Source organism: Podarcis cretensis, assembly GCF_951804945.1.
Source record: "Podarcis cretensis genome assembly, chromosome: 7".
Lineage (NCBI taxonomy): Eukaryota > Metazoa > Chordata > Lepidosauria > Squamata > Lacertidae > Podarcis > Podarcis cretensis.
In genome coordinates this window covers 93,819,959-93,845,234 of record NC_137176.1, presented here as the reverse complement: position 1 = coordinate 93,845,234, position 25,276 = coordinate 93,819,959, and the positions used below count along the sequence as shown (strand labels likewise).

Here is a 25,276-nt window from a genome sequence, read left to right as displayed (position 1 = left end):
ACACACACACACACTCCCCCCGGGAAAAAATCTCCTGCGCATGCCTTGCATTTATACTTTTTATTTTTTATTGAAGGGGGTTTGGACCCCTCCTGTGCAGCAGCAGCAGCAGCATACATCCTGGGCACCTTCCCCCTTCCTTGGTGCTGATGTTGCCCCCCAAAGCTTAGCACCCCAGGCCGGGGGCTGTCAGTTGAGGCGAGGGTGCTTCCAGGAGTGGGGAAGCCCAGTCTCCTTGGCCAGGGGGTCGCGGAGTGAGATTCTGGAAGTGCAAAAGGGGTGAGGGTTGGGGTTCAAAGGCACAGTGGGGCGGAGGCAGGGCCGGGCCAAAGCAGCCCCTTCTTCCCTCAGGCAGGGGAGCGTGGCCGCCCCTCAGAGTTCAGTGCAGGGAGTGGGGGGCAGAGCATCTGCTGCAGCCTCAGTGGGTGGGGCGGGTGGGTCTTTCATCTGCTGCATCCTCTAAAGTCTGGGGAGGAAGCAGCCAGCCTTCCTGAGGCCTCTCCCCAGGGCCGGCTTCCAACGGGCCGCTTCTCATCTCCGGGTGCAGAGGCTCCTTCCTTGCCGATGGGAGTCCTGGCAGCATCTGATGCCCCTTTGGCAGGTGCTCAGTGGCAGTTCTGGCATTGGGGGTGGCACCTTTCCCCATCCACGTTGCACCGGCAGCCTCCGCTGGTGTCACCGGGACCCTGCCAGGGAGGAGGACAAAGCGCATCAGGGGGAGACCAGCCGCCCGGCCGGAAGGGAGTTCCATAGAGTGGAGTTTCCTAATGGTCTGGTGCTTTGGAGGCATCCAAGCCCCCTTCCCAAGGAGCCTGTCTCCCGAAGTCCGCAAGGCAGGTCAGCACACAGCCCATCTCCCTCTGAGAAAGCCTACAATACTTCCTATTCTCTGGCCGCCCTCACCCCTCCATTTATCTCTCTGCTGGGATACCCTCTGCACATTGCAAAGCTTTCTGGGCCACATCATCTGTTGGACGGTTTGAAGATTGGGTAGTAGCTCACCAGCCAGCCCCCCTTTTCGTCCAGCCCCCCCGTTAGTCCCTTCGGGAGGCAAAGCCTGGCTCTCGCCCCTCCTCCTGCCTGGTGTGCCAGCCCCTGAGCCCCTCCCTCTGGTGCTTACCCCAGGCCCCCAGCGCGGCCCCTTGGTCACCCAGCAGATCTCCGTCTGGCAGACAGGGCAGCGGAGCCAGTCGCAGCCCCCCTTCTTCTGCACCACAATGCGGCAGACGGGACAGTGCATGGCCTCTCCTAGCTGCACCAGCATCTGGTGGAGACAGAGAGAGGGTGGCCATAGATCCATAGAGGGGAGGGGCTCCCACAGGTCACTTAGTCCAACCCCATCATGCCCTTTGTGCCAAGAGGAAAATGCACCCAGAGGCCATCGGGGGGGGGGTGGCCAGAACAGGCCCTTGTCCAGTCCCTTTGAGCTGCTCCCCATCTTACCGCCCCCCCCCCCCGGCATTGATCCCCTTGAGGTATCCTAAGGGTCGGCTCTGCCGGTGCCCACAGCCCAGGCGACAGGGCTGAATACCGTGCCAAGGAACTTGGGCTTTGAACGTTTCATTGGGGTGGGAAGAAGCGAGGCCGGCCCCAGCCCCTGCCGTGAAATACAGCCCCCTCTCCCTCCCTCCTGGCCAGCTCACCTTCAGCATATTGCTAGTCTCGCGGGCAGCAGCGTCGTTGTGAGCCTGGAGCTGCAGTTTGTCCTGGTATTGCTTGCAGTTCATGCCCTCGTGGATGGCCTGCGGGTGGAGGGCAGAGAATCAAACCCCCGGCGTCCCTGCAAAGGGTTCCTTCCTGCTGCTCAAACTGCCACCATCCTGCCTCCCTTCCCCCAGGGGCTGCTGAAGCATGGGGCCAGGACGCAAAGGAAGTAAAGACAGCGAACTTGCAAGAAGAGGAGAAAGGAATACTAAAGCGATGAGGAGAGAAATTAAAAGAAGAGGAGCAAAAAACTGCTCCAGCGAAGGAAAAGACACTTAAGCACACAAGAGGGAAGCGGGTGTTAAAGGAAGCAGCTGACCAGCAAGCGATGGGGAGTGATAAAGGAGGCTGCCCGGGAGGGAGGAGGTAAAAGCCCATGGATCCTCAGGATTTTTGCATTGGGCTACCCCAAACTCACCGTCAAATCACATGTCTGTGGCCACAGTGTGAACCACAAAAATCATACATCCACTGTTGCGTTGAGAATATTTTTTTCTTGTTTTCCTCCTCTAAAAACTAGGTGTGTCTTATGGTCAGGTGCATCTTACGGAGCAAAAAAATACGGTGGCTTGATTCCTTCAAGGAGATTTTTCCCCTCCAGTGTTTCTGAAAGACGCTAGGAAACAGACTGGAGGCTGCTGACAGCTCAGAGGGCAGAATGAGGGAGAGAGACCTCCAAGACGCTGGAGGGGGGCCCTGGGCTCTGGCCACCTTCAGGTCTCCTCCTGCTGATGAGCACCCTAGCCCCATCAGAATCACAGAACTGTAGAGCTGGAAGGGACCCTCAAGGATCATCTAGTCCCTGCAATGCAGGACTGCCAGCACTTCTCCTTCATTCTTTCCAATCCCCGCCTGTGGGCCTCCAGCCCCTAAGCCAGTCCCCGTGGAGGTGGGGGGCCGAGGGCACAGAGCTGCCCCTGCCTGGGCTCACCTTGCAGACGAGGCAGTTGAGGGCCCAGCAGATGGGGCAGCGGAACTCGTTGACGTCGTCCTCGTAGATGCACCAGCCCAGGCAGTCGGCCGTCTGGCAGTGGTAGCTGTTCTGGGCCCTGCTCTCGGCCACGGCCAGCCGCCGTTCCAGGAAGCGCTCATACTCGTCCCACGACACCAGCTGCGGAGACCAGGGAGCTGGCTCAGAGCCCCAGAGAGAGGGAGGGCAGGGCATGGGCTGGCCGAGGGGCACCCCCTGGCTTCCGTGGCCGGAAGGGGGTGGAAATCAAAGGAGTGTCTGGCCATGGCAGCCTCCTCCACTCCCTCCGTCTGCAGGAGGACCGAGCTCTGCAAAAAAGACCTCCGGAGCTGGCCTGCTCAAAATGCCACTCTGCATCTCCAACCGCTCTCGAAGACGGTGGCAGGGCAAGGGGGAGCTGAGCTGCCCCGCCAGCCTGCCCAAGGGACCCGGCCGGAGGGATCCTTGAGCCTTGCGGACTCACCGCCCGGATCTCCCTGTCCTGGAGGTGGCTGCTGCAGGCATAGGAGTCGTCCCGGAAGGGACAGGCCACCTGGGGCTCCTCGCTGCAATTGATCAGCTGGCGCAGGCAGTCCCTGGAGAGGGAGAAGGGGGGACAGCAGTGGGATCAGGCCACAGAACCCTTCCTCCCCCCCCCCCACCCCGTCCCTCCTTCCCCAGGCAGGCCAGGTTACCTGCAGAAGCTGTGCAGGCACTCCCGAAGCAGGACGCCCTCGCCAGGCTCCACGTTCAGGTAGCAGATGCGGCACTCAATCTCCTCCCGGTTGGGCACCAGCGCCGCCTCGTCCAGCTGCTGCAACTGCTGGAAGTTCTGCAGCCGCTCTTGCTCCAGGGCCTGGAGGGGGCACAGAGGGGCAGGTGGTGGTTGCCCAGCAGGCAGGCCGCAGGCCCCTGGTTAAAGGTGGGTAGGGGGCTCAGCCTGGGCACACCCAAAACCCAGGCTGATGAGATTTGGAGGGTCAGATGTAACCCGTTGGAGAGCCTCCTAACACTGCAAAAAGGGGCAGAAGCCCTATTACTACTACTACTATTATTATTATTATTATTATTATTATTATTATTATTATTATTATACCACAGTATAAGTACCTCTGGTTACGTACTTAATTCGTTCCGAAGGTCCGTTCTTAACCTGAAACTGTTCTTAACCTGAAGACCACTTTAGCTAATGGGGCCTCCTGCTGCTGCCGCGCCGCTGGAGCACGATTTCTGTTCTCATCCTGAAGCAAAGTTCTTAATCTGAGGTACTATTTCTGGGTTAGCGGGGTCTGTAACCTGAGGCGTCTGTAACCCGAGGTACCACTGTAATACTACCTTTCCCCAAAGATCAGAGAGTGGTTTACAACATAAAAATGCAAAATGCGTAACATAATAAGAAAAAAACACAACCCGCCCAGCGCCAGGCACATTTAAAAGGCTGCAGATTGTTTTAACAGTGGAAGAGGAGCATTTTTGCCTGGTGCCTAAAGATATTATCACGAGCCGGAGTCGGTTGAAGGTCAGCAATTAAAAAACCCACCAGTATAGTTGAAGTTAGCTCTTTATTCAAAGGAACCAAAACAGCTCAGGCCCAGTGATCCCAGCAACTGTTCCCAGTAGGTCTTGCCCCAATAAGGCAGTTGCAAGGACTGAAGACCCCCGCCTTCCCCCAGCTGCCAAAGTCCCCTCCTCTCCAGGGTTTGTTTCAAGGAAGCGGAGATTGTGGCAGCTCTCCTCCTCTGCCCTTTCTGTTTCTCTGCCTGTTTTGGGAGACCAGCGGGGAGGGGAGCTGGTCACAGCAGGAGAGAGAGACCCCCTGGAGTCTTCAGCAGCCAGTCTCCCCTCCTCTCCTGCCTCTGAGTCTGCACTGCTCTCTGCCACAGCCTCTTCCTGCTCACTAAGCCCTGTTGCCTCTTCAGCTTCCAACGCCTCCTGCTCCCAGTCTGCTCCCTCTGACCAGGCATGCTTGTCCCACCACCAATTCCCGGGCTCTGAGCTTTCTTCCCCTGGGGGTTCCCCGGCTGGAGCCTCACACCACTCCTCTGCATCCAGCCGGCCCATGACAGAAATGGAGTGAAGGTGCCAGTCCCCCCCCCCCAAAAAAAAAAGCCTGATGGGAAAAGTAGGATGCAAGGCTCTGGAACAAATGCTCTGGGAAGAGGCATAAAACGAAGGTGGTGTCCCAAAGCATCAGCTTCTGAAGAGCAGCAAGAATGTTGGAAGATAATGCACACTTTGGGTGGCTGATCTCAGGAGCCCTTTTGCAACACCCCCTCTAAGGCAGTCCAGCAACTGCATGCATGTTTTGGGAAGGGGGCAAGGCAGAGAGCGAGACTTAGTAAAGGGGGTTACCTCACCACCTGCGAAAGACCCTCCCCTGACCATGGCAACTGGCACCCGCAGGATCTTGCCAAGACTTGGCCAAGACGGATCTGCTTGCTTAGGCCTCTGCTGAAGGCCTTTGCTGTTAACCCAACCCAATGGGTGTGCTTTATTCTTCTGCGATTTTATTATAGGGCTTGTTTACATTCCAAATGGCTCTCTGCTCTAGAAACGACAGAGGGGAAGGGCAGCTTCTTCCTGCTTTCAGTCTCCAACTTTTGGGGAATCAGGATCCTGAGATGTCTGGCAAGCACATCACAGCAGCATTCACAGAATTATGGAACTGAGTGAGTTGGAACCCAGGGGTCATCTAGTCCAACCCCCGGCAATGGAAGGAGCTTTTTGCTGGCTTCCTCCTCCTCTATGCTTGTCTAATTGTGCCTCACTTTTTTGCAAAATGTCTCAAAGTAATTCATAAAATATTTAATATGCAGAACTTAGCAAAGTTTTAAAAGCCGTGACAGAATAAAACAGTGGGTGGAATCCAGTGTAGTGCTAGGTGTGGGGGTCTGGTTGCACAACAGGACTTCTCATGCCTCTGGGGGGGCTGCTAAACCCATTCTGGGGTATCCCCCATACCTTCAGAGATTTAGCGGGTGAGGGATATGAAGGGAGGGGAAAAACTCCATGTGAAAGCAGACCTCATTGTCCATGCAACAACTTAATTCCTGCCCCTTCCGTGTAGTGGGCCTGAACCTGTGGAACTCCCTGCTAGTTGAAATTAGGCACATGACTAAGACTTCCTTGTTCCAGCAAACAATTTAAGGCAGTGCTCCATTTTATGATACGTTTTTATTCTTTTGCTGTCCCATTTTTGGTGGCTTGTTTTTATGTACCCCACTAAAGCAAGGAATGCAAACCTGTTGCACTTCCCCAGACATGAGACGCCCATGAAATCAGCAAGGGGGGGGGGGCGAGGCAGTGAGGCTGCTCCAACCCTTGAAGTGGCTGTAGCAACTCCTTCGCAGGCAAAAGGGCCGCCTGTGGCAAAGAGAGCCTCACTGAAATTCTCTTGAGGGGCAGCTCACAGCAGAGACCCCTCAGTCCCCACTTTGTGGCTCAGAGAGGACAGTGGGGAGACTTATTTGGATCAGGATGACCGCCCTCTCTCATCCCCCCACCCACACGCATACCTCCAGAACAGCCCCTGCCCCCTTTCCCCATCAATGAGGCTACAGAGAAGTACCAGGATGGACCGTCAAGCCCAAATGAATCATTTAATAGAACAAAGGATTTGCTCTCCAATTCATTTTTAAAAAAATCAAATTTACAAACACGTTATGCAGAAATCAAGCCATTTCAAAACAGGTCCCGAAACTTCTGCTGCTGAATAATCAGTGTTCAGTACAGAGAGGGAGAGAAGGGCGTTTGCTGCCCCATCAGGGGCCAGGGCAGCAACAACTGCCCCACGGCGAGGGGAGCCACCTGCTCCAAGATCTGCTGGCTGGGATGAGCAGGAGCTGGGGCAGCACCCCCTGACCCACTGAGAAACAGCCATCTTCAGGGGAGGGGGTTACAGCATTTCTCTTTCAAAGTGCTATCACGGCAGAGGTCCCGGGCAACGCAGAGGCTCTCTCTTTCTAGTCCAGCATCAGCATAAGCAAGTCCCCAAGGCAGAGCCTGGCCTTGCGGTTCAAACGCTGCCTGACCTTTGGGGCTGAGCAGGCCATGGCTTCTCCTGGTCAAAGGCACACGGGGAGAGCAGCCTCCATGGGGGGCAGAGGGGGCAGAGACCTTCAACACAGGCCCCAACGGAGCGAGGAGCACAAAGCCAGCAAGCGGGAGGCTCCCGGCAAGCAGCAACGATGCCCTGGCTGTGCAGGCCTAAGGACAGAGCGGAGGAGAGCCAGAGGCAACTGAGGGAGGAAGGCGCTGCGGGGCAAAAAGGAAGGAAGCTCCTGTAGGGCAACGGGCTCCGTGGGTTGGGCAGGCAGCCCACAGATCCAATGCACAGCGTCAAATACAGCAGATCGACTGCCTCCACTGGGCAAACAGCACGCGCACACACACACACATTTTCATGGTGGGGATCGCAACCTATGAACAGCTCATGGTATTCAGGTGGCAGCCCCACTGCAGGGGCTATCGTGGCCCAGGAGACAGACCTGGCTCCAACCTCGAAGGCTCACACAGCTCCAGTCTTCCATGAGCGAGAGGCAGGGAGGCTGGGCAGCTGCCAGTTGAGCTGGGAAATGGGCCGAGCTCCAAGACCCAGGTGGAATGGAGGGGCAAGGGGGAAGGCTAGGCAAACCCACAAGCATTGCATGGCTGCGCCTCAAAAGCTGCTCAGGTGGGACCCAGCTCTTGCTGCTGTCACAGGGGGCTCTCAAAGCACACCCCCCAATATGGCTTTGCACCCCCTGCCTTGCTCAAAGGCCGGCCAGCCAGTGAAGCCGCCAAGGGCCAGCAGGGACTCTCAGCTGCTTGTTCTCAGAGAGGAAGGTGGGGGGGGGCAGCCGCAGAAGCCCACCCCTGCCCTGCCCCTTGGGCTTCACTGTCCGCTTGGCTCATCTTGGCAGCCCTTGGTGCTGCAGGCGGGACTAACACACGTCCCCACTGCAAGGCTGGGCGGGGCAGTGGTGGCAATGGCGGCCCCGGCTCTGAGGAGGGCTATGAGAACTCCGAGGAGAGGTGGATAAAGTCGTCCGGGGTTCCCAGGCTGTGGGCACAGGGCCCAGCGGAACCGTCTTCTCTCCTTCCTTTTTCCTGCCACAAGAGAAAGAAGAAAGAAGAGAAGAGAGTCGTCAGGTGCTGCCGCCACCACTGCTGCTGCCGCCAGAGATTGCTGCCTGGAGCCTGACGCACCTTCACCAACACCAACACCCCCCAGAATGGACTGCAGCCCTCCCTGAGAGCCCACCCTCCTTGGAAAGCACAGAAGGAGAAGGACGGAGCCCAAGAGATTTTGAAATTCTATTCTTTTTCTGGTGTACTCGACAACAACATGTTTTTCATATTTACAGGAAATGTGATGAAAACAATACACTAAAAATATACCACCGATGAAACATTGAAAGGTACAATCAAATCATAATTATTATCTCATTATTTAAGAAAATGAATCAAGCAAGAACTACATAGTTGAGGAGCAGGATTTGGCCAGTATGTTAGACCCTTAGCTCCCCATCTGACGAACCAGCTGACATCACCAAGATGTTGGGAGACAACTTCATGAGAAAGGTAAGGGGCTCTTTCCTCCCTCCCTCCCTCCCTCCCTCCCTCCCTCCCTCCCTTTGCAGGCAGAGATTGTGCCCAAAGATGTTTAAACTCAGAGGTGTGACGTCGGCCATGACAGAGGGGAAGGGGGAACCTGACCTCACTCTCAGGACCGTCCTGGAAGTGAACTCCAGGCACCTGCAGCCTCGGAAAGAGGACATGTTCATTTCCACCCTGCTTCCACTCCATTCAGCAGTTTTATTCCTTAATTTATACTCCACTCGTAGACCACAATGGCAGCAATCTACCCCAGTGCAGAACTAAAGTGATTTTGGATGAACACTTTTTTAGCACATTTCTTATTATGTAAATTTATAGCACTTCCCCTATAAATAGCTTTGGGACTCCCTTTGGTGACGTGATCAATAAATTTAATAAGCTGAACTTACCACCATCATCTAATTAGAAATGCCAGAATTAAGAAGAATCTGCATGGAGACTCTACGAGCAAATTTGAAACAGCAAGTGCCTCTCAAATGGGGAATACTTTTGAAAACCTCCAGAACACAGTTGAGGAGCTGGCTTCTTGGACTGCTACCAGCCGCAATGACGATGTTTCCTGCCCGCTTTTGTAGGCAGCAAAGGCCTCTGAATAACACCAGGTGCTGGGAGGAATCGCAAGTGGGGAGAGTGTTGCTGCTGCCTTTAGGTCCTGCCTGTGGGCTTCCCAGAAGAGGCAGCTGGTTGTCCACTAGGACGACAGCTGGCTGGCCTTGGCAGGCTCCCCTTGGCCTCATCCAGCTGCTGAAGGACACTTTTGGGGTTCTTAAGTGTAGGAGTGCAAATATCCAGAGTGTGGGGTCAGGTGGGATTACTATGAGCAATTATAAAATATGCATCAGGCCATTGTGTCCGTGATGAAAACATTGCATTGACTGGGTTTGATACATTGACAATAATTTCTGATCCAATCCCACAAGCTTCTACATCTAAGCCATTTTCCCTCCACTGCCCATTTCTCTCTGCCTGACAGGCATGTATAAGCATTCTGAAACACAGACCACTTGCCGGCTGCTGCATCAGGCATCCTGGGTCCTAAATATGATAGTTAGCTTTGATGTAGTTTGTTAATCATTCACAAGGAGATGGTAAATACTACCTATTCTTCCTCTCGTTTATTGCTGCTTATGACCTCCGGAGTTTCCTAAAAGCATTCCTCCTTGCTTCCTCCTCTATTTACTCTGAATTATGTATGCATGCTCAAGTAAGAAATTAGCTCTTTCTAGTTTTAACCTTAACTTTGTCCCACGTGGTTTTTTTTGAAACGCTCAGAGGAAATATGATTGGTTCTTATGAACACTGTGTAAAAAGTTCTTTTGTGAATAAAACAACCTGGGCCGGAGGGTGGAGAGGAATTATTATATGCACTCCTCCCAGAGTCTTGCTGGTCAAGCCTGTGTGTGTATTCTATTAATCAGAGTCTAATCCTTCCTTTGCTTTGGGAATGCCACATTAAGGAGCTGCATAAGGAGAGGGAGCTCGAGAAAAGAGCCCGGAGAACTTGGAGCAGCGCACAAAGCTTCAGACCCCTGCAGGGAGCTTCTCCAGCAGACTATGAGGCACAGGAAGGGAGCTAGCCAGGCCTACCTTCTGGTACTGTAAGATGCCCTCCTTCTCCTGCTGCATCCGCCACAGCTCCACCTCATCCGGCTTGTAGCTTCCGGGAACCACATAGTTGGCAGGCCGGTCTGTGCTGCACATCTCGCAGCCGGGCCGGGTGGGCTTGTTGATGAAGGTGCAGGTGGGGCAAGACCAGCCAGTCTGCAATGGGAGATAAGGAGGAGAAGGAGGAAGAGGCCGCTAGACGTGGGGCCTGCAAGGACAGCCCCTGTCCAAGAGGCCGTGGGCCAGGATGCAGCCATGTGCCCCAGGACCACCCCTCTCCCACTTGTGCTTCCTGCTGGGCGATGAGACCCACCCCAGAAGGCGCTCTGGCCCCTTTCTTGAGCAGACTATGGGGTGAGGGGAGACAAGGCCACAGGGAGCCCAGGGACTGGGAAAGAGAGAGGGGCCATATATATGGGGAGGCGGCTGCCTTGAGTTTTGCCACTTAGCAGAGGGAGTACATACCGGCACAGGAGAGGGAGGAGGGGCGGCAGCCGGGGGTGGAGGGGCTCGCGAGTGGCCAGGGAGGAATTTCCCCAGGAAGTGGCTGCTCTCACCAACATCCCTCTTCCTGTTAGAATTTTTCACACCTGCAACGGAAGAAGGCAGCTTAGAAGAAGAAGGTCTAAGAACTTCGCAATTGCAAAGTTTCTCTTAAACAAAAGCTAGGTTAATATCGATCAGTCTGAATATAAGCATGTTAACTATTGGAGAGATTTTAATGACTGTTCACAAGCTTTGTTTAAATAAAGGTAAACAAATAAATGTTGTCCCTATTGTTAATCTCTAAACTCTTCCAGATACATTAAAGGAGGCTTTTCTATGAACATGAAAAACTGGTTGGATCATTTCTCAGGTATGCAGATTTGCACTCTAACAAAAATCAGATACGTTTCCTTTTCAGGAAATACAAGTCCTCCTGACTCCCAGAGGCCATCAGGCCTGACTGCCACCTACAGTCATATTTTGGGTTGAAGTAGCTTCGGGATGAATATTTTCAGGTTGCGCTCCGCAACGACCCAGAAGTAACTTTTGCTGCTGCGTTACTTCTGGGTTTCGCTGCTTGCGCATGTGCAGACGCTCAAAATGACGTCATATGCATGCGCAGAAGCGGTAAAACGTGAGCAGCGCAAACGCGCCTTATGTTTACTTCAGGATGCGAACGGGGCTCTGGAACGGATCCCGTTTGTATCCAGAGGTACCACTGCACTGGTCATGGGCAGGTCATTTTTGTTGCTGTTGCTTTCCTCTTTTTGGGGTGGGGGTGGGGGTGGGCCAAGGCAGAGCAAAGCAAGAAGGAGCAACAGGGACAAGAAGAGGGAGGAGCTAAGAGGGCTCAGCATGCAAGTTCCTATGTCCCTCCCTCTCTCCCTCCCTCAGCCAAACCTAAGCGCCTGCCCCCCCAGCACAAAGGGACAGACCTTTAACCACACACTGTCACAAGCTGTGTATCCAGATGTAAGAAAGAGATGCAAAGCTTGGCTGTAAGGATGCAACGACGTTAACAATATGCCATATAGTTGTAAACTAGTGGTCAGATTTGCACCACAGAGTAGGAAAGATATGAATAAATGAGAAACTGGACTTTAGTAACTGAATTTGGCCTTTTGTCTTCTTGATTTAAAAAGCCGTTGGGGAGAGGTGTAACCTGTTCTGAGGGTTCTGAAATGAACCGCCTGCTTCTAGCCAGATGCAACCTCTTCCCCTTTTCTCCTGACTAAGGAGCCCCCGCCATCCCCAAAGGGCTCCCTGCCTGCTCACTTTTCTTGGGCAGACAGGTGGGCAAGGTGCTGAACTTGTTCCTGGCATCCGTGTTGTCCGCCAGGGGCGAGGGGGGCGGCTGCAGCACCACCCAGTCCCTGTCCTCCTTGAAGCGCTGCTCAGAGAGGTGGGCGCCCTTTGCCGAGAGCAGGTAGAGGAAGGCCGTGTCGCCGTCCTTCCGTATCCCGTAAGAGCCAACGGTTCGGTCATCCACGCAGAGACACTGGCCAATAATCCAGCGCTGGACGCTGGGGTGGAATCCGTAATCCTGAAAGACCTGGGGGAAGCAGAGACAGGGTCAGTGGGAGTCTGAAGGCCTCTGCAGCAGGCCAAGCAGCCAAGCAGTTGTTGGCGCTTTCCCCCAGAAGCTGCCCCAGGGAGGGAGCCAGAAGACAGCATCCCCGCCTCTGAAAAGCTGTGCCTGGGTTACCTTCTGCCTGAGCCCTGCAATGGTGGTGTACGTGTGGACGCGGGTGGTGATGCTCGTCGAGCAAGTGGCGTCTTCCACCTGCACCTTCATGCTAAAAAGGAAGGGAATCGGCCAGTGAGACGAGCACAGCGTGTCCCGCAACCGGCCTTCTTCAGAAGAGGAGGCGTGCAGGGGATTGGCCCCAAATCACCCAGCCTAACCCACCCAGCCTCCACCAGGGACACCGGCTCCCTGCCCAGCCCTCCACTCCCACCTGATCTCGCTTGTGGGGTAGCAGGACTCCTTCAGCAGAATCCGCAGAGCAGCATGTTGCTGGGCGAGCAGCGTGGCACAGCGCATGGCCTCCTCCTCGTCCCCGAGCTCAATGGCAGTGGACAGGTGGAGCGCCAGGTCCTCTGAGGAGGAGACAAAGCCAGGCATGAGCCAGCCAGGTTAAGTTGTGCGCCCCCCATCTCAGGCAAGCCTTCCGCCTCCCCCACTTCTCCAAGGTCTGTGATGGAAAACCTCCTAGGGAGCCACCCACTGCTGAGCAAGAGCTCTCAAAAGCAGCCCCACCCCCTGCCCCACACTTGGCTTGCTGCTGCAGGTGGTCACACCCAAGACTTCCTTCCAAATGAGTTCTAAAAGCTTTCTTATCTTATTCTGGTTTGAGCATTTGAACTCTGCTCTTTTCTTAGTCACACAGAGGCCTCGTGCAGCTATTGGATTGGTTTTAGTTGTCTTCAGTTGCAGCAGAACTCGGGCGAGGACCTGGGAGGCCAGGGTTTGAATCCCCAGTTAGCCACAAAGCTCACTGGGTGTGGACCTAGGCTAGTCATTCATCCTCGGACTAACCTACCTCAAAGGGTTCCTGCGAGGATAAAATGGGGAGGAGGGGACCTATGTCAACAGCCTTGAGCTCCTTGAGGAAAGGTGGGATATGAATGCAATAAATGACACTCTTCTCTCCATTTATGTTGACCGGTTGGTTTTTTACTTTTTTTAAAAAATGAAAAAAAGTTGGGGCAGTTGGAGGGGCTCACAATATCGCTGGCAAGGGCAGCCCCCTCTTCCTCATCCAGCTCAAGCAGCCGCTCTTTCAGGACATTTATGCTGCTCTGGTGTGTTATACAGGGCAAACCGCAAAGCACGGCTGGGGAGCCTCCAACCCAAGCCCTGGATGCGGCCCCCTACTTAACTGCATCTGGCCCCTGGGTATTTCCAGCGACTCCTCACCACTGAGGTGGTGGATCAAGCAGGCACTCAGGGAAGAGGTCAACATAAAAGGAAATAAAACCAACCAAGTGCTTTTAATGCAATCAATCAATGAATACTTGCATGGGCACCATATGAATCCCAGTGGATTAGCGTCAATGGGAAGGAAAGGTTCAACAGGAAGTATAAACATAGCTTGTTTTTTTAATGGATATTATTTATTCATCTGTTTACCTCTTGCTTGTCAAAATGGCTTCTAAGCCATAGAAATATGGGGGAGATTTTGGGCAATTACTGAAACCAAGTTCCCTCTCAATTCACCTTCTCAGCAATACTTCACGAAATGCACCCACTCCTCATTACCATTGTGCAACAAAACCAGCTGCCTAACCGGATACAGGCAGAAGGAAATTTCAGCCACCCACCTTTCCTGGCAAGCTCCAAGGGCAGGGAGACATCGATGTCTGACAGAGAGTTGAAAAGTGCCAAGGGCAGGGGAGAAGGCCGTCCTGTCAGCAAACCGCTTCCCTCAGTAGCTGGGGAGAGAAAAGACTTTAGAAGAAGTGCTCCAGCAGGCATACACAGAACATAAGATCAGACTAGCCCGCTGGATCAGGCCGATGGGCCATCTAGTCCAGCATCCTGTTCTCACAGGGGCCAATCAAATGCCTGTGGGAAACGCGCAAGCAGGATTCGAGCACCAGAGCCTATTCAGAGACTACTCCATTAACACAGGAAATGATTATGCTTCAGAATAATAAGCCGGAGAGTTTACCAAAGAATAAAGATGCAGAATTAACCAGTTTCCCTCGGAGGTTTTCTGGAGGGCAGAGCAAGTCTGTCTCCACCCTCCTGCCCCACCAGGTTTCATCACTGCTGGCTCTTGGTCAGCACTGCAAATGCACCTGACATGCAGCTAGACATCAGGTGGCTATAGCACAGCTTACGACCTGCAGAGCCTCCTGAGCTTAGGAGCAGAAGCAGCCCTGGAAAAGGAGTCTATGGTACAGCTCAGGTGTATAGCTAGAAGCGAGAGCCTGGGGGCGACGCAGAGGTACATTGTTTCCCCCACCCCAGAGCTGTTCAGCCACAACAACCCATTTTCTCAACCTTCCTGCTATACTAACTGCCCTACAGATCAAGGCAGGTGCATCTGATTGCACTGAGAGTGCAGGCCTCTCCTCTGCTGACCACCTCTTCAGAACTGACAAACCATGGCTTGTGTAAGAGCCATGCCCTCTCCCACTACCAGAAGCCGAACCCTGGCATTGTAAGTGCCTTCCAGGGCAGGAGCTGACCTTTCTGGAGCTCCTGGAGGGAGCTGCTGACAACTGTCCACCACTTCTGTGCCTCATGCTCATCCTCAAAGTGGAAAACAAGGGGGTCGTCTGGGCGGGCTAAGAACTTCAGCTCATGACACGTGGCAGTCTTCACCTCATAGGAAATGTCTCTGAGGTTGTACTCAACAAGGCCCTGGGGGCAGAAAAGCATTAGTGGGCGAGTGCAAAGTCAAATAGCCCCAACCAGCTCTTGTTGAGGCCTCTTTACCTCAAGCAACACAGGGGTCAAAGCACCCATTCTATTCTTCAGCCAAGTCTCATCAGGCTCCCCCACATCAGTGCTCCTGCTGAAAGCTGCTCCCACTGCTGAAGACCTCTCCTTGCACAACAGGACTTGCCCCCTTCCTCTCCTCCCTCTGTGCAAAACTGCTTAAGAGGTTCTCCCATCCCTCCAGAGCTGATTTTGAGGGTGTATGGACTGCAGGGGAGAGAGAGAAGAGGGGGAGGTTCCATTCTGCAAGTGGAACTCCTAAGAACAGAAGGAGAGAACCTGCTGAATCAGGCGAATGCCCCATCTAGTCCAGAATCCTGTTCTTACAGTGGCCAGCTAAATGCCTCCATGAAAGCCACAAGCAGGATTCAAGCCCAAGAGCCCTCTTCTCCCCTCCTGTGGTTTCCAGTAACTGCTATTCAGAAGCATTACTGCCTCTGACTGCAAAGGCAGAGCTTAGCCATTATGACTAGCAGCCATCAATAGCCCTCTCCTTTGTGAATTTGTCCAGTCCTCTTTCAAAAACACCCAAGTCTCTTGCAGGAACATTGGATACTACCTCGGGGTGAGGGTGTCTTTAGAACTCCACTGGCAGAAGCAAGAGGAGCCTGCATGCCCTTTCCTGTTCTGCCCTATTTGTTTACAGCCCCTCATGATGAGTGTGAGGCCTGTGTGTGGTAGGCAGGGTGTTATAGGGGTAACAAGAAGGTATGAGGCACAATCCACAAACGCCACTAACCAAAGCAGTTTCAGTGCTGCGCCCAGGCCTGAAACTGGATTTAAATGGGTCCAGATAATCAGTTTCCCCCAAGCATGCCTTGAGCTGGATCACCAATACCGTCTCAAGGACTCAAACTGTTGTTAAACATGTTGACTGCAAGCCATTTTGGGTACTTCTGTATGCGATTGAAAGGTGGGGATGTAATTGTTTTTAATGAGTAGTACATTATGAGCAGGCATACTTGAAGCACACAATGAACTAAGGTATGTCGAGGAACGGACCTGGCCTTTCTACTTGATCCAATAAATCAGTGCATTTAACAAAATGGAAGTGCAAGGGAAACAGAAACAGGCTGCTACCATGATCCTTGCTTGGATAGATGAGCTGGATATCCTATGATCAAATCCCTGGATGTTGTTTGTTGTTGTTATTAATAAACACTTAGGAAGCACCTAGTTCTTTTTCTAAGCATTGTTCATACATTGAGACATCCTGTAAAATGTGGGGTGGGTGGGGAGAAATGACTTTGCTGGCCTCTTGTGCAAGAGGCAAGCCTTCAGCGCCACTCAGAGAAGAGGCACATTTTCCAGCAAAGGCCGACAGCGGCTAGAAGGCCCCAAACAGCCACGGCTGGGCAGCCCCCTCCAGAAGCTGAAATGCACCCACTCCGGTCTGACGGGTTGGGGCAGCTGCGGGCCCAAGAGCTTCACGGGCCTGGGAGGAAGAAAGGCAGGGAGGAGGCAGCAGGGAGGAGGGAGAGAAGGAGGCGAGACGAGCCTATGTGGCCGGGCCAGAGGGGCGGACCAGGACCTGGGTTCAAATTCCCCTTGGGCCACGGAGCTCAGTGGGCGTGACCGGGGGGGGGGAACCAGTCGGCCTCGCCCGACCTGGCAGGGTTGTTGTTGGGGGGATGAGAGGAGGAGGAGGAGGAGGAGGAGGAGCATACGCCCCCCGTGGAGCTCAAGGGCGGCCCGGGGAAGGGGTCCCACTGCCTCCCCCCTTCCCTTCCCCTCTCACCGCTTCGCCCCCCGACTCCGCCGCGCCCCTCAAGCCGAATCGGAAGCGCTCGGGGCCGGGCGCCGCGCTCAGCTGGAGCCGGAAGAGGCGCTGCGTTTCCCGGCCGGACGGCGAGGCCGAGGGCGCGTCCGGCGAGCGCGGCACCCAGGCCTTGGCCGAGGCCAGCAGCACCAGGCCCGACGGGGACGGCGAGCAGCCCGGCGCCGCCGCCGCCATCGAGTCGCCGCCCGGAACCGGAAGCCGAGCGCGGCTCCCCGCGGGCGCTTCCGGCGCGCCCCCGTCCCCAACCCTCCGCCGCCGGGGGGAAACTGCCGCCCGACGCCGAGGTTCCGGGCCAGGAGGGGACCCCGCTCAGCTCTCAGCCGATGGAGATAGTTGGACGGCAGGTTCGATGCGGCCAGGGCCGGAATTACCTATAAGCTCAACAAGCTCCAGCTTAGTTAGGGCCCCACTCTCTTGTGGTCTCCCCAAAAAAATTAAAGGAAAAAAACACCTGGATGTACATTCCCAAAATATAAGATAAAAAAACAAATAAAACAAAACCTTCATACAGCAACAGTGTTTTGTGTTGTGTATGGACCTATTAGGTCCATAAATTACCATATAGCTTATATTCAACAAAAAAAAAACCAGCAACAATTTGTTGCTGACAAAGGACATCTAAAGGGCCCCATTACCTTCAGGAGCTGAGGGCCTCGTCAAACCTAAATCCAGCCCTGGCCCTCCTATATACAGTATATACTGTGTTTGATGCAGCACTTGGGCTTCTTAAAAGATGGTTGTGGCCACCCCCTGGAAAGAACTTGACTGCCTTCCACGTTTCAACGCCCAGCCCTTCTGGCCCGATTGGCTGGGGCTGATGGGAGTTGTAGTTCAAGGCTACCTACCTGCATCATAGGGTGTTGGACTACTAGATGACCCTTGGGATCCCTTCCAACTCATCAATTCTATGATATGATGGCACCTTGTGAACGAAGTCTGCTGCTCCCTTGGAGCTTGGCAGGAAGGGCAGGCCTTGTGCCAGCTCTCAGGCTGGTGTGGAGCAGGGCTGTCAACAGGGAGCATGGGCTGTGCCCCCTCTGCTCTACAGTGGGCTCCTTCCACCAGCACATTGTTTTTCCCATTGGCAAAGGAGTGTGTTTGGGGAGTTACACCAAAGGAGACTTCTGTCCCCTCCAAGAACCCCTCTGCAGCTGGGCTTTCTGCTTAGGACAGCCCTCTGGAAGAACTTAACATCTGCATTTGTTTGTGTGGCGTTTGCCCTCCTAGGTGGGTCATACGGAAAGGGTTAAATGAGTGTGAAGTGATTGGCCAGTGGGAACCCAAGGGGAGGAGTTAGCGTTAGAGTTGGAGTTGTTTGGAAGTCAGTTGGGAGTTGGAGAAGAAAGAGGGAGGACAAGTCTGTGGGTTGATCTAGTTTTGATGTGTGAGCGTGAGAGAAACTGATAGGAGGAGTCAGATAGACAGTTGGGATAATCAGTTAGCAGTTATTAGGAAAGGTATAAGCCGGTATAGAAACTAAGGATAAGAAACTGACAAAAAAAATTATTTGAAACCATAAAGTTGTTAAGGCTTATAAAATAAACTTGCTTATTTGATTTAATGTTAACAACTGTCTGGACTCCGTGTGTACCCGACAGAAACAGGTTGGTGGCAGCGGGAAAGCAATCACCGTGGTGGCACAGGGATCAATAGACCGTCAAACGTCTGGGGACCCTGTGTGATCACCACAGTTTGCAATCCAAATTGCCACAGGAGATCCAGTGTCCTGTCATGTTTATTAATAATAATTTGTGACTGACTGCTATGTCTTCTATGAAAGAGGGCAACCAAAACTGCAATATGTTTGCCCACAATAGACACATCTCGCAGGCTTGAAGGATGGCCTTCTACCAGGGGAGCCAACTTCCATGCTAAATCCTTCCTCAGAGGCTTGCTGCCACATACTCACCCATGACAAGGCCCATGGGCTTGTCAGTGGTGGCACCAATTTTGTGGAACTCCCTCCTGAGGGACGCGAACCTAATGTTCCTTCCCCGGTATTCCAATAAAGAGGCTAGGGCTGTGTCACTCTATAATGCTTTTGGACTAGTGAGCGATCTGGAGCAGAATTGTGCTTTATTATTCCTTTCGACATCACCTTGCCAACAAAGGTCCGTATAGTTCAAGCTCTGGTTTTCACAGTAGTGATGTATGGAAGTGAGAGCTGGACCATCAAGAAGGCTGATCGCCGAAGAATTGATGCTTTTGAATTCTGGTGCTGGAGGAGACTCTGGAGAGTCCCATGGACTGCAAGAAGATCCAACCGATCCATTCTTAAGGAAATCAGCCGTGAGTGCTCACTGGAAGGACAGATCCTGAAGCTGAGGCTCCAAGACTTAGGACACCTCATGAGAGGAGAAGACTCCCTGGAAAAGACCCTGATGTTGGGAAAGATGGAGGGCACAAGGAGAAAGGGATGACGGAGGACGAGATGGTTGGACAGTGTTCTTGAAGCGACCAGCATGAGTTTGACCAAACTGTGGGAGGCAGTGGAAGACAGGAGTGCCTGGCGTGCTCTGGTCCAGGGGGTCACGAAGAGCTGGACACGACTAAACAACAACAGCAACATTCCTTTCAATGAATTTGCGCTGGTTTTGCTGTGGAGATATCCTAGGTTGGTTTTAAATTATTAGCATCTTTCTTGTGGCTGCTTCATATGGAAAAAGCAGCGGGCAATTTTTAAAATGAAATGAAATGAATAATCCTGGTCATTTTAAAGATTGCCTGAAATGCTTGGCCTTCCCAGAAGGAAAAGAATTGCGGCTGCATTGGCGAAGCAGGTCCCGATTCCGCAGCTGGACACGCGCAGCATCTCTCAGACGGCGCCCTCCCCCGCCCTCTGGGGAAGGGGCGTGGCCCCGCCCCGTTGAGTGACAGCTGCCCCGCCCCTTCTTTGTTCCCCGCTCGGCTCGACAGCGCCTTGAGGCGGCCGCCAAGGAGAGCCCGGCCTATCCCAACGGGTGGGGCTGGACACACGCCGTTGATTAGCGTGCAGAGGAGCCACTGGGATGCGTCAGCCCGAGTGATGGGCACACGTTTGGTCCAATGGAGATGAGGGATCTGGCTGGCGCCCAATGGCTGCCCGCGCGGGGCGGAGCCGCTCGCTCTTGTTGTCGTCCTCTGCCCGAAGCCCGAAGAGTCAAGTCGGTCGCTTCGCCTGACAGGCAAGAAGGCAGGAAGGGCGGCCCGGAAAGCGACTCTGCGTCGGGCGCTCGACAGGCGGCCTCGTCGTGCCGAGCAAGCGGGGCCATGGCCGGGTCTGCGGGGCCCCTGAGGGCCGCCTGGCGGAGACGGGCCCAGGCGGCGGCTGAGGCGACGGCGGCTGAGGCGGCCACGCCCGCTTCGAGTTCCCCCCGCGGCCTGCGCTGCTCGACGGCGCGCAGCCCCTGAAGGAGGAGGCGGCGGCGGCAGGTGGGTAACGGGGCCTGCCCGGGCCGCGAGGGGCGGGGCGGGGCGGGGCGGCGCTTCCCGGCATGCCCCGCGCGGGGGCCGCCTCGGCGGGCGCCGGCCTTGGTGCCGCGGGGCATCATGGGAAGCCGAGTCTTTCGGAGGCCCGGCCTGGGGCGGGAAGTGGAGTTGGAGGCCCGTCTCCTTCGCGGGGCGGGGCGGGCGCTTCTCTGGGTCTTTGGCGCTCATCCTCTGCCCTCCGCGGAGCCGAGCCGCGTTCCGCCCCCGAGGCTGAAGCCCCCGAAGTTCCTGCACCGCGGGGGGTTGGACTAGATGACTCCGGGGGTCCCTTCTGTGTATCCTCTTTCCCATCCCAGCCAGACGCGACTTCAGGACTTGGGTTTGCATGAGCAAAGGAAATGCTCGCTAGCGCCCGAGAACGTTTCTCGTAAACCACATTTCCCTTAGAAAATCAAAACACCAAGGACCCCACAAAATCTCCAGGAAATCTCCATTTCTAGGTTCACCATTTGATCGTGTAACCTTTCTCTCTTTTATTGCTGTCACATCCACCTGCCCCACATCCGCTTTCTTCTTAACCTCACGGTTCTCAGATAATTTTCCACCTGCCTCCTCCACAGAGACTGTTACTTTAGTTAACGTAGATCTGGAGGCCAAGTGCAACTGAGTGCATGGAATTATGGTTGGGTGGCATTTTGGGAGTTGAAGTCAAGATGAGAGGTGTCAAGGCTTGGGTATCACAAAACTCTCCCCTTTTCCACTAAAGTATTTCACAGGTGCTGACTAGAGCTGGGGGGGGGGTGTCATCTGCATCCCTGTATGAGCCACTGCCTTGCTGGTCTTCCAGAGTCAGTGCCGGCCTCCTTCCCTGTCTGCTTTTTTGATATGCTTTGAGTATAGTGTCCCCTTGTGGGTGGGCAGCAGCAGATCCCAACGTCTTCTGTTCCTCAGAAGTGTCTATTAACATGCCTTTCTCTCTCTGTCACTGCCAGGAAGTTCCAACCTAGAAGCGGTAATACTGAGAATTTAGTCCAGCGCCAGGAGGTACAAAAAATGAAGCTGTTGGAAAACTCAAGTTTTGAAGCCCTAAACTCCCAGCTGACGGTGGAAACGGGAGATGCACACATCATTGGCAGGTGAGTGGCAAGGCAGCTCCTGAACTGGGCCATCTGGCCATGTGGCCCCAAGGGTGCTTTTCTGCAGCTCAGAGGCCTCTCCAAACTGAGATACACCCCCACCTCCCCAGCTGAGTCTTGCCTGTCTTCCCTCAGGATTGAGAGCTACTCCTGCAAGATGGCCGGGGACGACAAGCACCTCTTCAAGCAGTTCTGCCAGGAAGGGCAGCCCCACGTGCTTGAGGCCCTGTCCCCACCTCAAACCACCGGGATCAGCCCCAGCAGGTATGTGCTGTCTCTTCCTCGCCCCACACAGACGAGGCAGAGCTGGCTCATCATCACCAGCTTCACTTGGCCTTGCAGGTCGGTGGGCTGGCTAAGAGTTCTGTAAGCCAGGATAATTATTGTTGTTGTTGTTGTTGTTTGTTTATATCCCACCCACCTGGCTGGGTTTCCCCAGCCACTCTGGGTGGCTTCCAATAAAATAATTAAAAATATTGCCGGGGGGAACTCAGAACTTCCTGTTCTCGGCTTGCTGGGGCCGATGGGAGTTGGGAGTCCAGTAACACTGGAGTCCCCCATTCTTGGTTTAATGCTACATGAAATGCTGCTGCTGTTCTCTGGAGCATCCCAGGCCCTGCCCTTTCTCAACTGGTGCTTTGAGGCTGTTGTGTCAAGATCATTCCGCACAGCCCAGATCTTCCTGCACCTCAGAAGTGGGGAAAGTGCATGGCTGACTCCAAGGCCACGGCCTGATGGCCACGGTAACTGACCACATTCTGTCCCTTGTGTGCTAGGCTCAGCAAGAGCCAGAGTGGCGATGAAGAGGGCCCCCTCAGTGACAAATGCAGCCGCAAGACCCTCTTCTACCTGATAGCCACCCTCAACGAGTCCTTCCGTCCTGACTACGACTTCAGCGCTGCCAAGAGCCACGAATTCAGCCGGGAGCCGAGTCTCAACTGGGTAAGCCCCCACCCTGCTATGATAATCTGGCCTTCAGACCCCACACAAGTCAGCAAATCTCTTGGCCCTCCTTGTCATCCTGGGTCTCATAACCCCACACCTGATAGTTCTCCAGCACTGCTTTTTGCAGCATGGATGCCTGCCAATTCTTCTCCCCCCCCCCCCTCATTGAAAAGTGCCAGGGTCCCAGGGAGTGGCTTCTAGAGAAGGCGGGGCAGGATTTCCTTCACATTGACCTAAAGGCTCCATCTCCCTCCCATTTTTTGCCCTCTTCCCACAGAGGAAGGGGCATCTTTTGCCCCTGAGATGCTTGGGGTGGGGAAACATCCGCCTGGCATGAAACCCCTCCCTGCAGTTCTGCTGAGGACCTGCTTCCTGCCTCCTAGGATTTTTGCAAACTGGTGAAAAGGTTACCTGTATGGGATGGATCAGGCCAGCCTGTTGGCATATCTGGTCCCTTTTCCATCTTGGGTGCCCCTGGATCCCACCCAGCTCTCCCGCTGGAAGCTGCATCTCCTGTCCTAGACAGGCCCCACCTGTCTGTCTCTTGAAGGATGCCCCTCTGCAGTCCAGCTCAAGGCTGGGGCTTCCCTGGCCCCTTCACCTGGCCTAGGACTGGGAGGAGCTGCATCCTTTCTGTCTACCTGAGGCCTCCCACGCTTGAGCTGCTGCAGGGCCACGCTGTAGCCGCCTGGGTACAGTGCAGGGATGGGGGGGGGCAAATGTACACATGCGCCCCTTCCCTCTTTGCAGCACCAGGCCCTCACCAAGCTCCCCTCTGGGTCTGTTTCAGGTGGTGAACGCTGTGAACTGCAGCCTCTTTTCTGCTGTGCGGGAGGATTTCAGCGCCCTGAAGCCCCACCTGTGGGACGCTGTGGACCAGGAGATCTGCCTCTCGGAGTGTGACATCTACAGGTGGGCTCCCAGTGCTGTTCTCGGGCACCAAGCGGTGGGTGGGTGCTGCTTTGCTAGCAGCCTGCCCTGTGGAACACTCTCACATCAGATGTCAAGGAAATAAACAACTATCTGTCTTTTAGAAGGCATCTGAAGGCAGCCCTCTTTAAGGAAGTTTTTAACATTTCATGTTTTATTGCTTTTTTAATATTCTGTTGGGAGCTGCCCAGGGTGGCTAGGGAAACCCGCCAGATGGGTGGGGTATAATAATAAATAATAATAAATTTTATTTATATCCCGCCCTCCCCAGCTGAAGCCGTGCTCAGAGCGGCTAACATTATTATTATTATTATTCTGCTTTTTCTGCCAATGTAGCTACAACCCGGACCTGGACTCGGACCCCTTTGGAGAAGAGGGCAGCCTGTGGTCCTTCAACTACTTCTTCTACAACAAGCGATTGAAGAGGATTGTCTTTTTCACCTGCCGTTCCATCAGGTCAGGGTCCCCGCCAAAGTGGCAGCTTTCGAGGCCTCCCCACCCCCACCCCCGCTCCCTGGGTCCCCTTCCTGGTCCAAAGGGCAGCTTGAGGCCTTGGGAGACATAATGTGGTGGGCTTCTCTTTCTGCAGTGGCTCCACATACCCTCACCCCGAAGCGGGAAATGAGCTGAACATGGATCTGAGCGAGGATGATGCAGAGGAGGAGGAGGCGGCGGCCGGCCCCTGCGACGAGGACGGGGCCAGCCTTGAGGAGGATAGGTGAGGGGGCTTGGTGTCAGAAGCCAGCTGCCCCCACTGGAGTTTGCCAGAGCTGGACAAGGCCTAGGGATCGCAGCTGGGGACAGCAGCAACCTCTTTGTGGCCTGCAGCTCAGGTGGTGGCCCCTCCTGGGAGCGAGGTGCTGGGGGGGGGGGCTTTGCTTCTCCCTGTGGCTGGAGACAAAGGCCGTGGGGTGCTGAGGACCTCCTTTCCTGTCTGCAGGAGACAAGTGATCTGCATGTGACTTCTTGGGCTCTTTTGCGCCCCCTCTGAAGACAGCTCCTCCAGCGTGTTCCCCCAGACTAGCCCAGCGTCGTCGTCTTGCTCTGCCTATTGGCCCTGTGGATGCTGCCTGACCAGCTGGTGCCTCCAGACTCCCAAGGATGCTGCCAGCCAGTCCCTTTGCCCGCCTGCAGGCGCACCCCTGCAGCACTGGAAACTTTGTCCGGCCCCCGAGAAGCACTTTTCTGTTCCAAGTGGCATCAGAGCAAATGCCCTCCGTTCATCTGCAGTAGCAGCTACAGCAGCCATGGTGGGGAGGCTGCCCTTCTGGGTTTGGGGCTGTGCCTCTATCCTCTGGTCCCTCTCAGACTGACCCTCCCTGGAGATTTGTCCGTCAGTTTCAAGTGTCTGTGGCCCCTTTCTGCTGACTTCCAGATGCTACAACCTGCTAAAGACTGCACGATATGCAGAAGCTGGATTTCCTGAGGATGGCATCTCCCCCTCCCTTGTTTTTGACCGCAAAAGACATTGGTGCCGAGTGTCCTGGACTGGCAGAAGTCAGGGGTTGGGCACCTTGGTGGCTTGGCTGCTTTGCTTTCCCCCAAGGGCTCATAGAGTTTTATTTTTATATTCCAGCCCAAACCTCTGTGCTCATGTCTCCCCCGTCCACCCTCCCTGACCCTTTCCAATGCCAGCCTCCTTCCACCTAATGCCCACCTCTCCCTCCTTTCAGGCTCCACTCTGTAGCCCAACGGACTCATTTCTGGGTTGGTAGGAGGGAGCGCTTGGTACCTCCTCTGCTCAAGAGCTGAAGGAACATTGGTGCTGGCAGAGCAGAAGGGGGCTGCTCTCGTGTCCTTGCCATCACACTATGGGGCTGTGAAAGTGCCCCCCTTTCTCGCTCCCCCCTTTCTCTTGCATTGACTTGGATTCCCTCGGGGGGGGGGGTGCAGGGTGTCTTGCCGTCCTTTCTGCAGTCTTGTGATCTGATTCCAGAGGGCTATGGCTGTAGGGGCCTCTATCCCTTGGCTTCTCATCTGGGCAAAATCACTCCAGGCCCACCATTTGGAGCAACCTGCCAAGAACAGCAGGCCTGGTCCCCTGTTTGCCCCCCCCCCCCAAAAAAAGAAGGTTGAATTGAGAAGTAGCCTGCCTTTGGTCCCCTTGAGGCTTCCCCGCTGCTGCTTCCCGCTGCTTCCCTTGCCCCTGTGCTAGGCAGCAAGTGATTTTGGAGCACCCCTTTGCCTCTTTCCCTTTAGATCTACTGGCTTGTTTGCCACCTCCTGTTTAATTCTGTTGCCTAGCAATTTTATTGTTGCAGTTATAAACGTTTTTCTCCCTGCGA

The 25,276-nt window shown here is 54.6% G+C and overlaps 2 protein-coding genes across 3 annotated transcripts; one reads left to right on the top strand and one right to left on the bottom strand.

Moving 5' to 3' along the window:
- Positions 1-93: 93 nt before the first annotated feature.
- On the bottom strand, positions 94-16,754 carry SHARPIN (SHANK associated RH domain interactor). 2 transcript variants are annotated; one of them, XM_079984781.1, is made up of 14 exons: positions 16,531-16,754; positions 14,540-14,714; positions 13,667-13,777; positions 12,301-12,442; positions 12,048-12,138; positions 11,618-11,894; positions 10,322-10,446; positions 9,839-10,012; positions 3,349-3,509; positions 3,138-3,249; positions 2,636-2,815; positions 1,644-1,742; positions 1,121-1,264; positions 94-686 (listed from the first exon to the last, which is right to left on the bottom strand). In XM_079984781.1, exons 1-14 carry the CDS (start codon positions 16,744-16,746, stop codon positions 606-608), a joined length of 2,088 nt encoding a protein of 695 aa, XP_079840907.1. In that variant the 5' UTR covers positions 16,747-16,754; the 3' UTR covers positions 94-605. The 2 variants fall into 2 exon arrangements, with proteins under 2 accessions (XP_079840907.1, XP_079840908.1); XM_079984782.1 differs by lacking the exon at positions 16,531-16,754 and adding an exon at positions 14,790-14,900.
- Positions 16,755-19,693: 2,939 nt separating this feature from the next.
- MAF1 (MAF1 homolog, negative regulator of RNA polymerase III) lies at positions 19,694-25,276 on the top strand. Its single transcript, XM_079984520.1, has 8 exons — positions 19,694-19,983; positions 20,973-21,116; positions 21,252-21,380; positions 21,893-22,058; positions 22,852-22,973; positions 23,328-23,447; positions 23,581-23,709; positions 23,932-25,276. Exons 2-8 carry the CDS (start codon positions 21,034-21,036, stop codon positions 23,951-23,953), a joined length of 771 nt encoding a protein of 256 aa, XP_079840646.1. The 5' UTR covers positions 19,694-19,983; positions 20,973-21,033; the 3' UTR covers positions 23,954-25,276.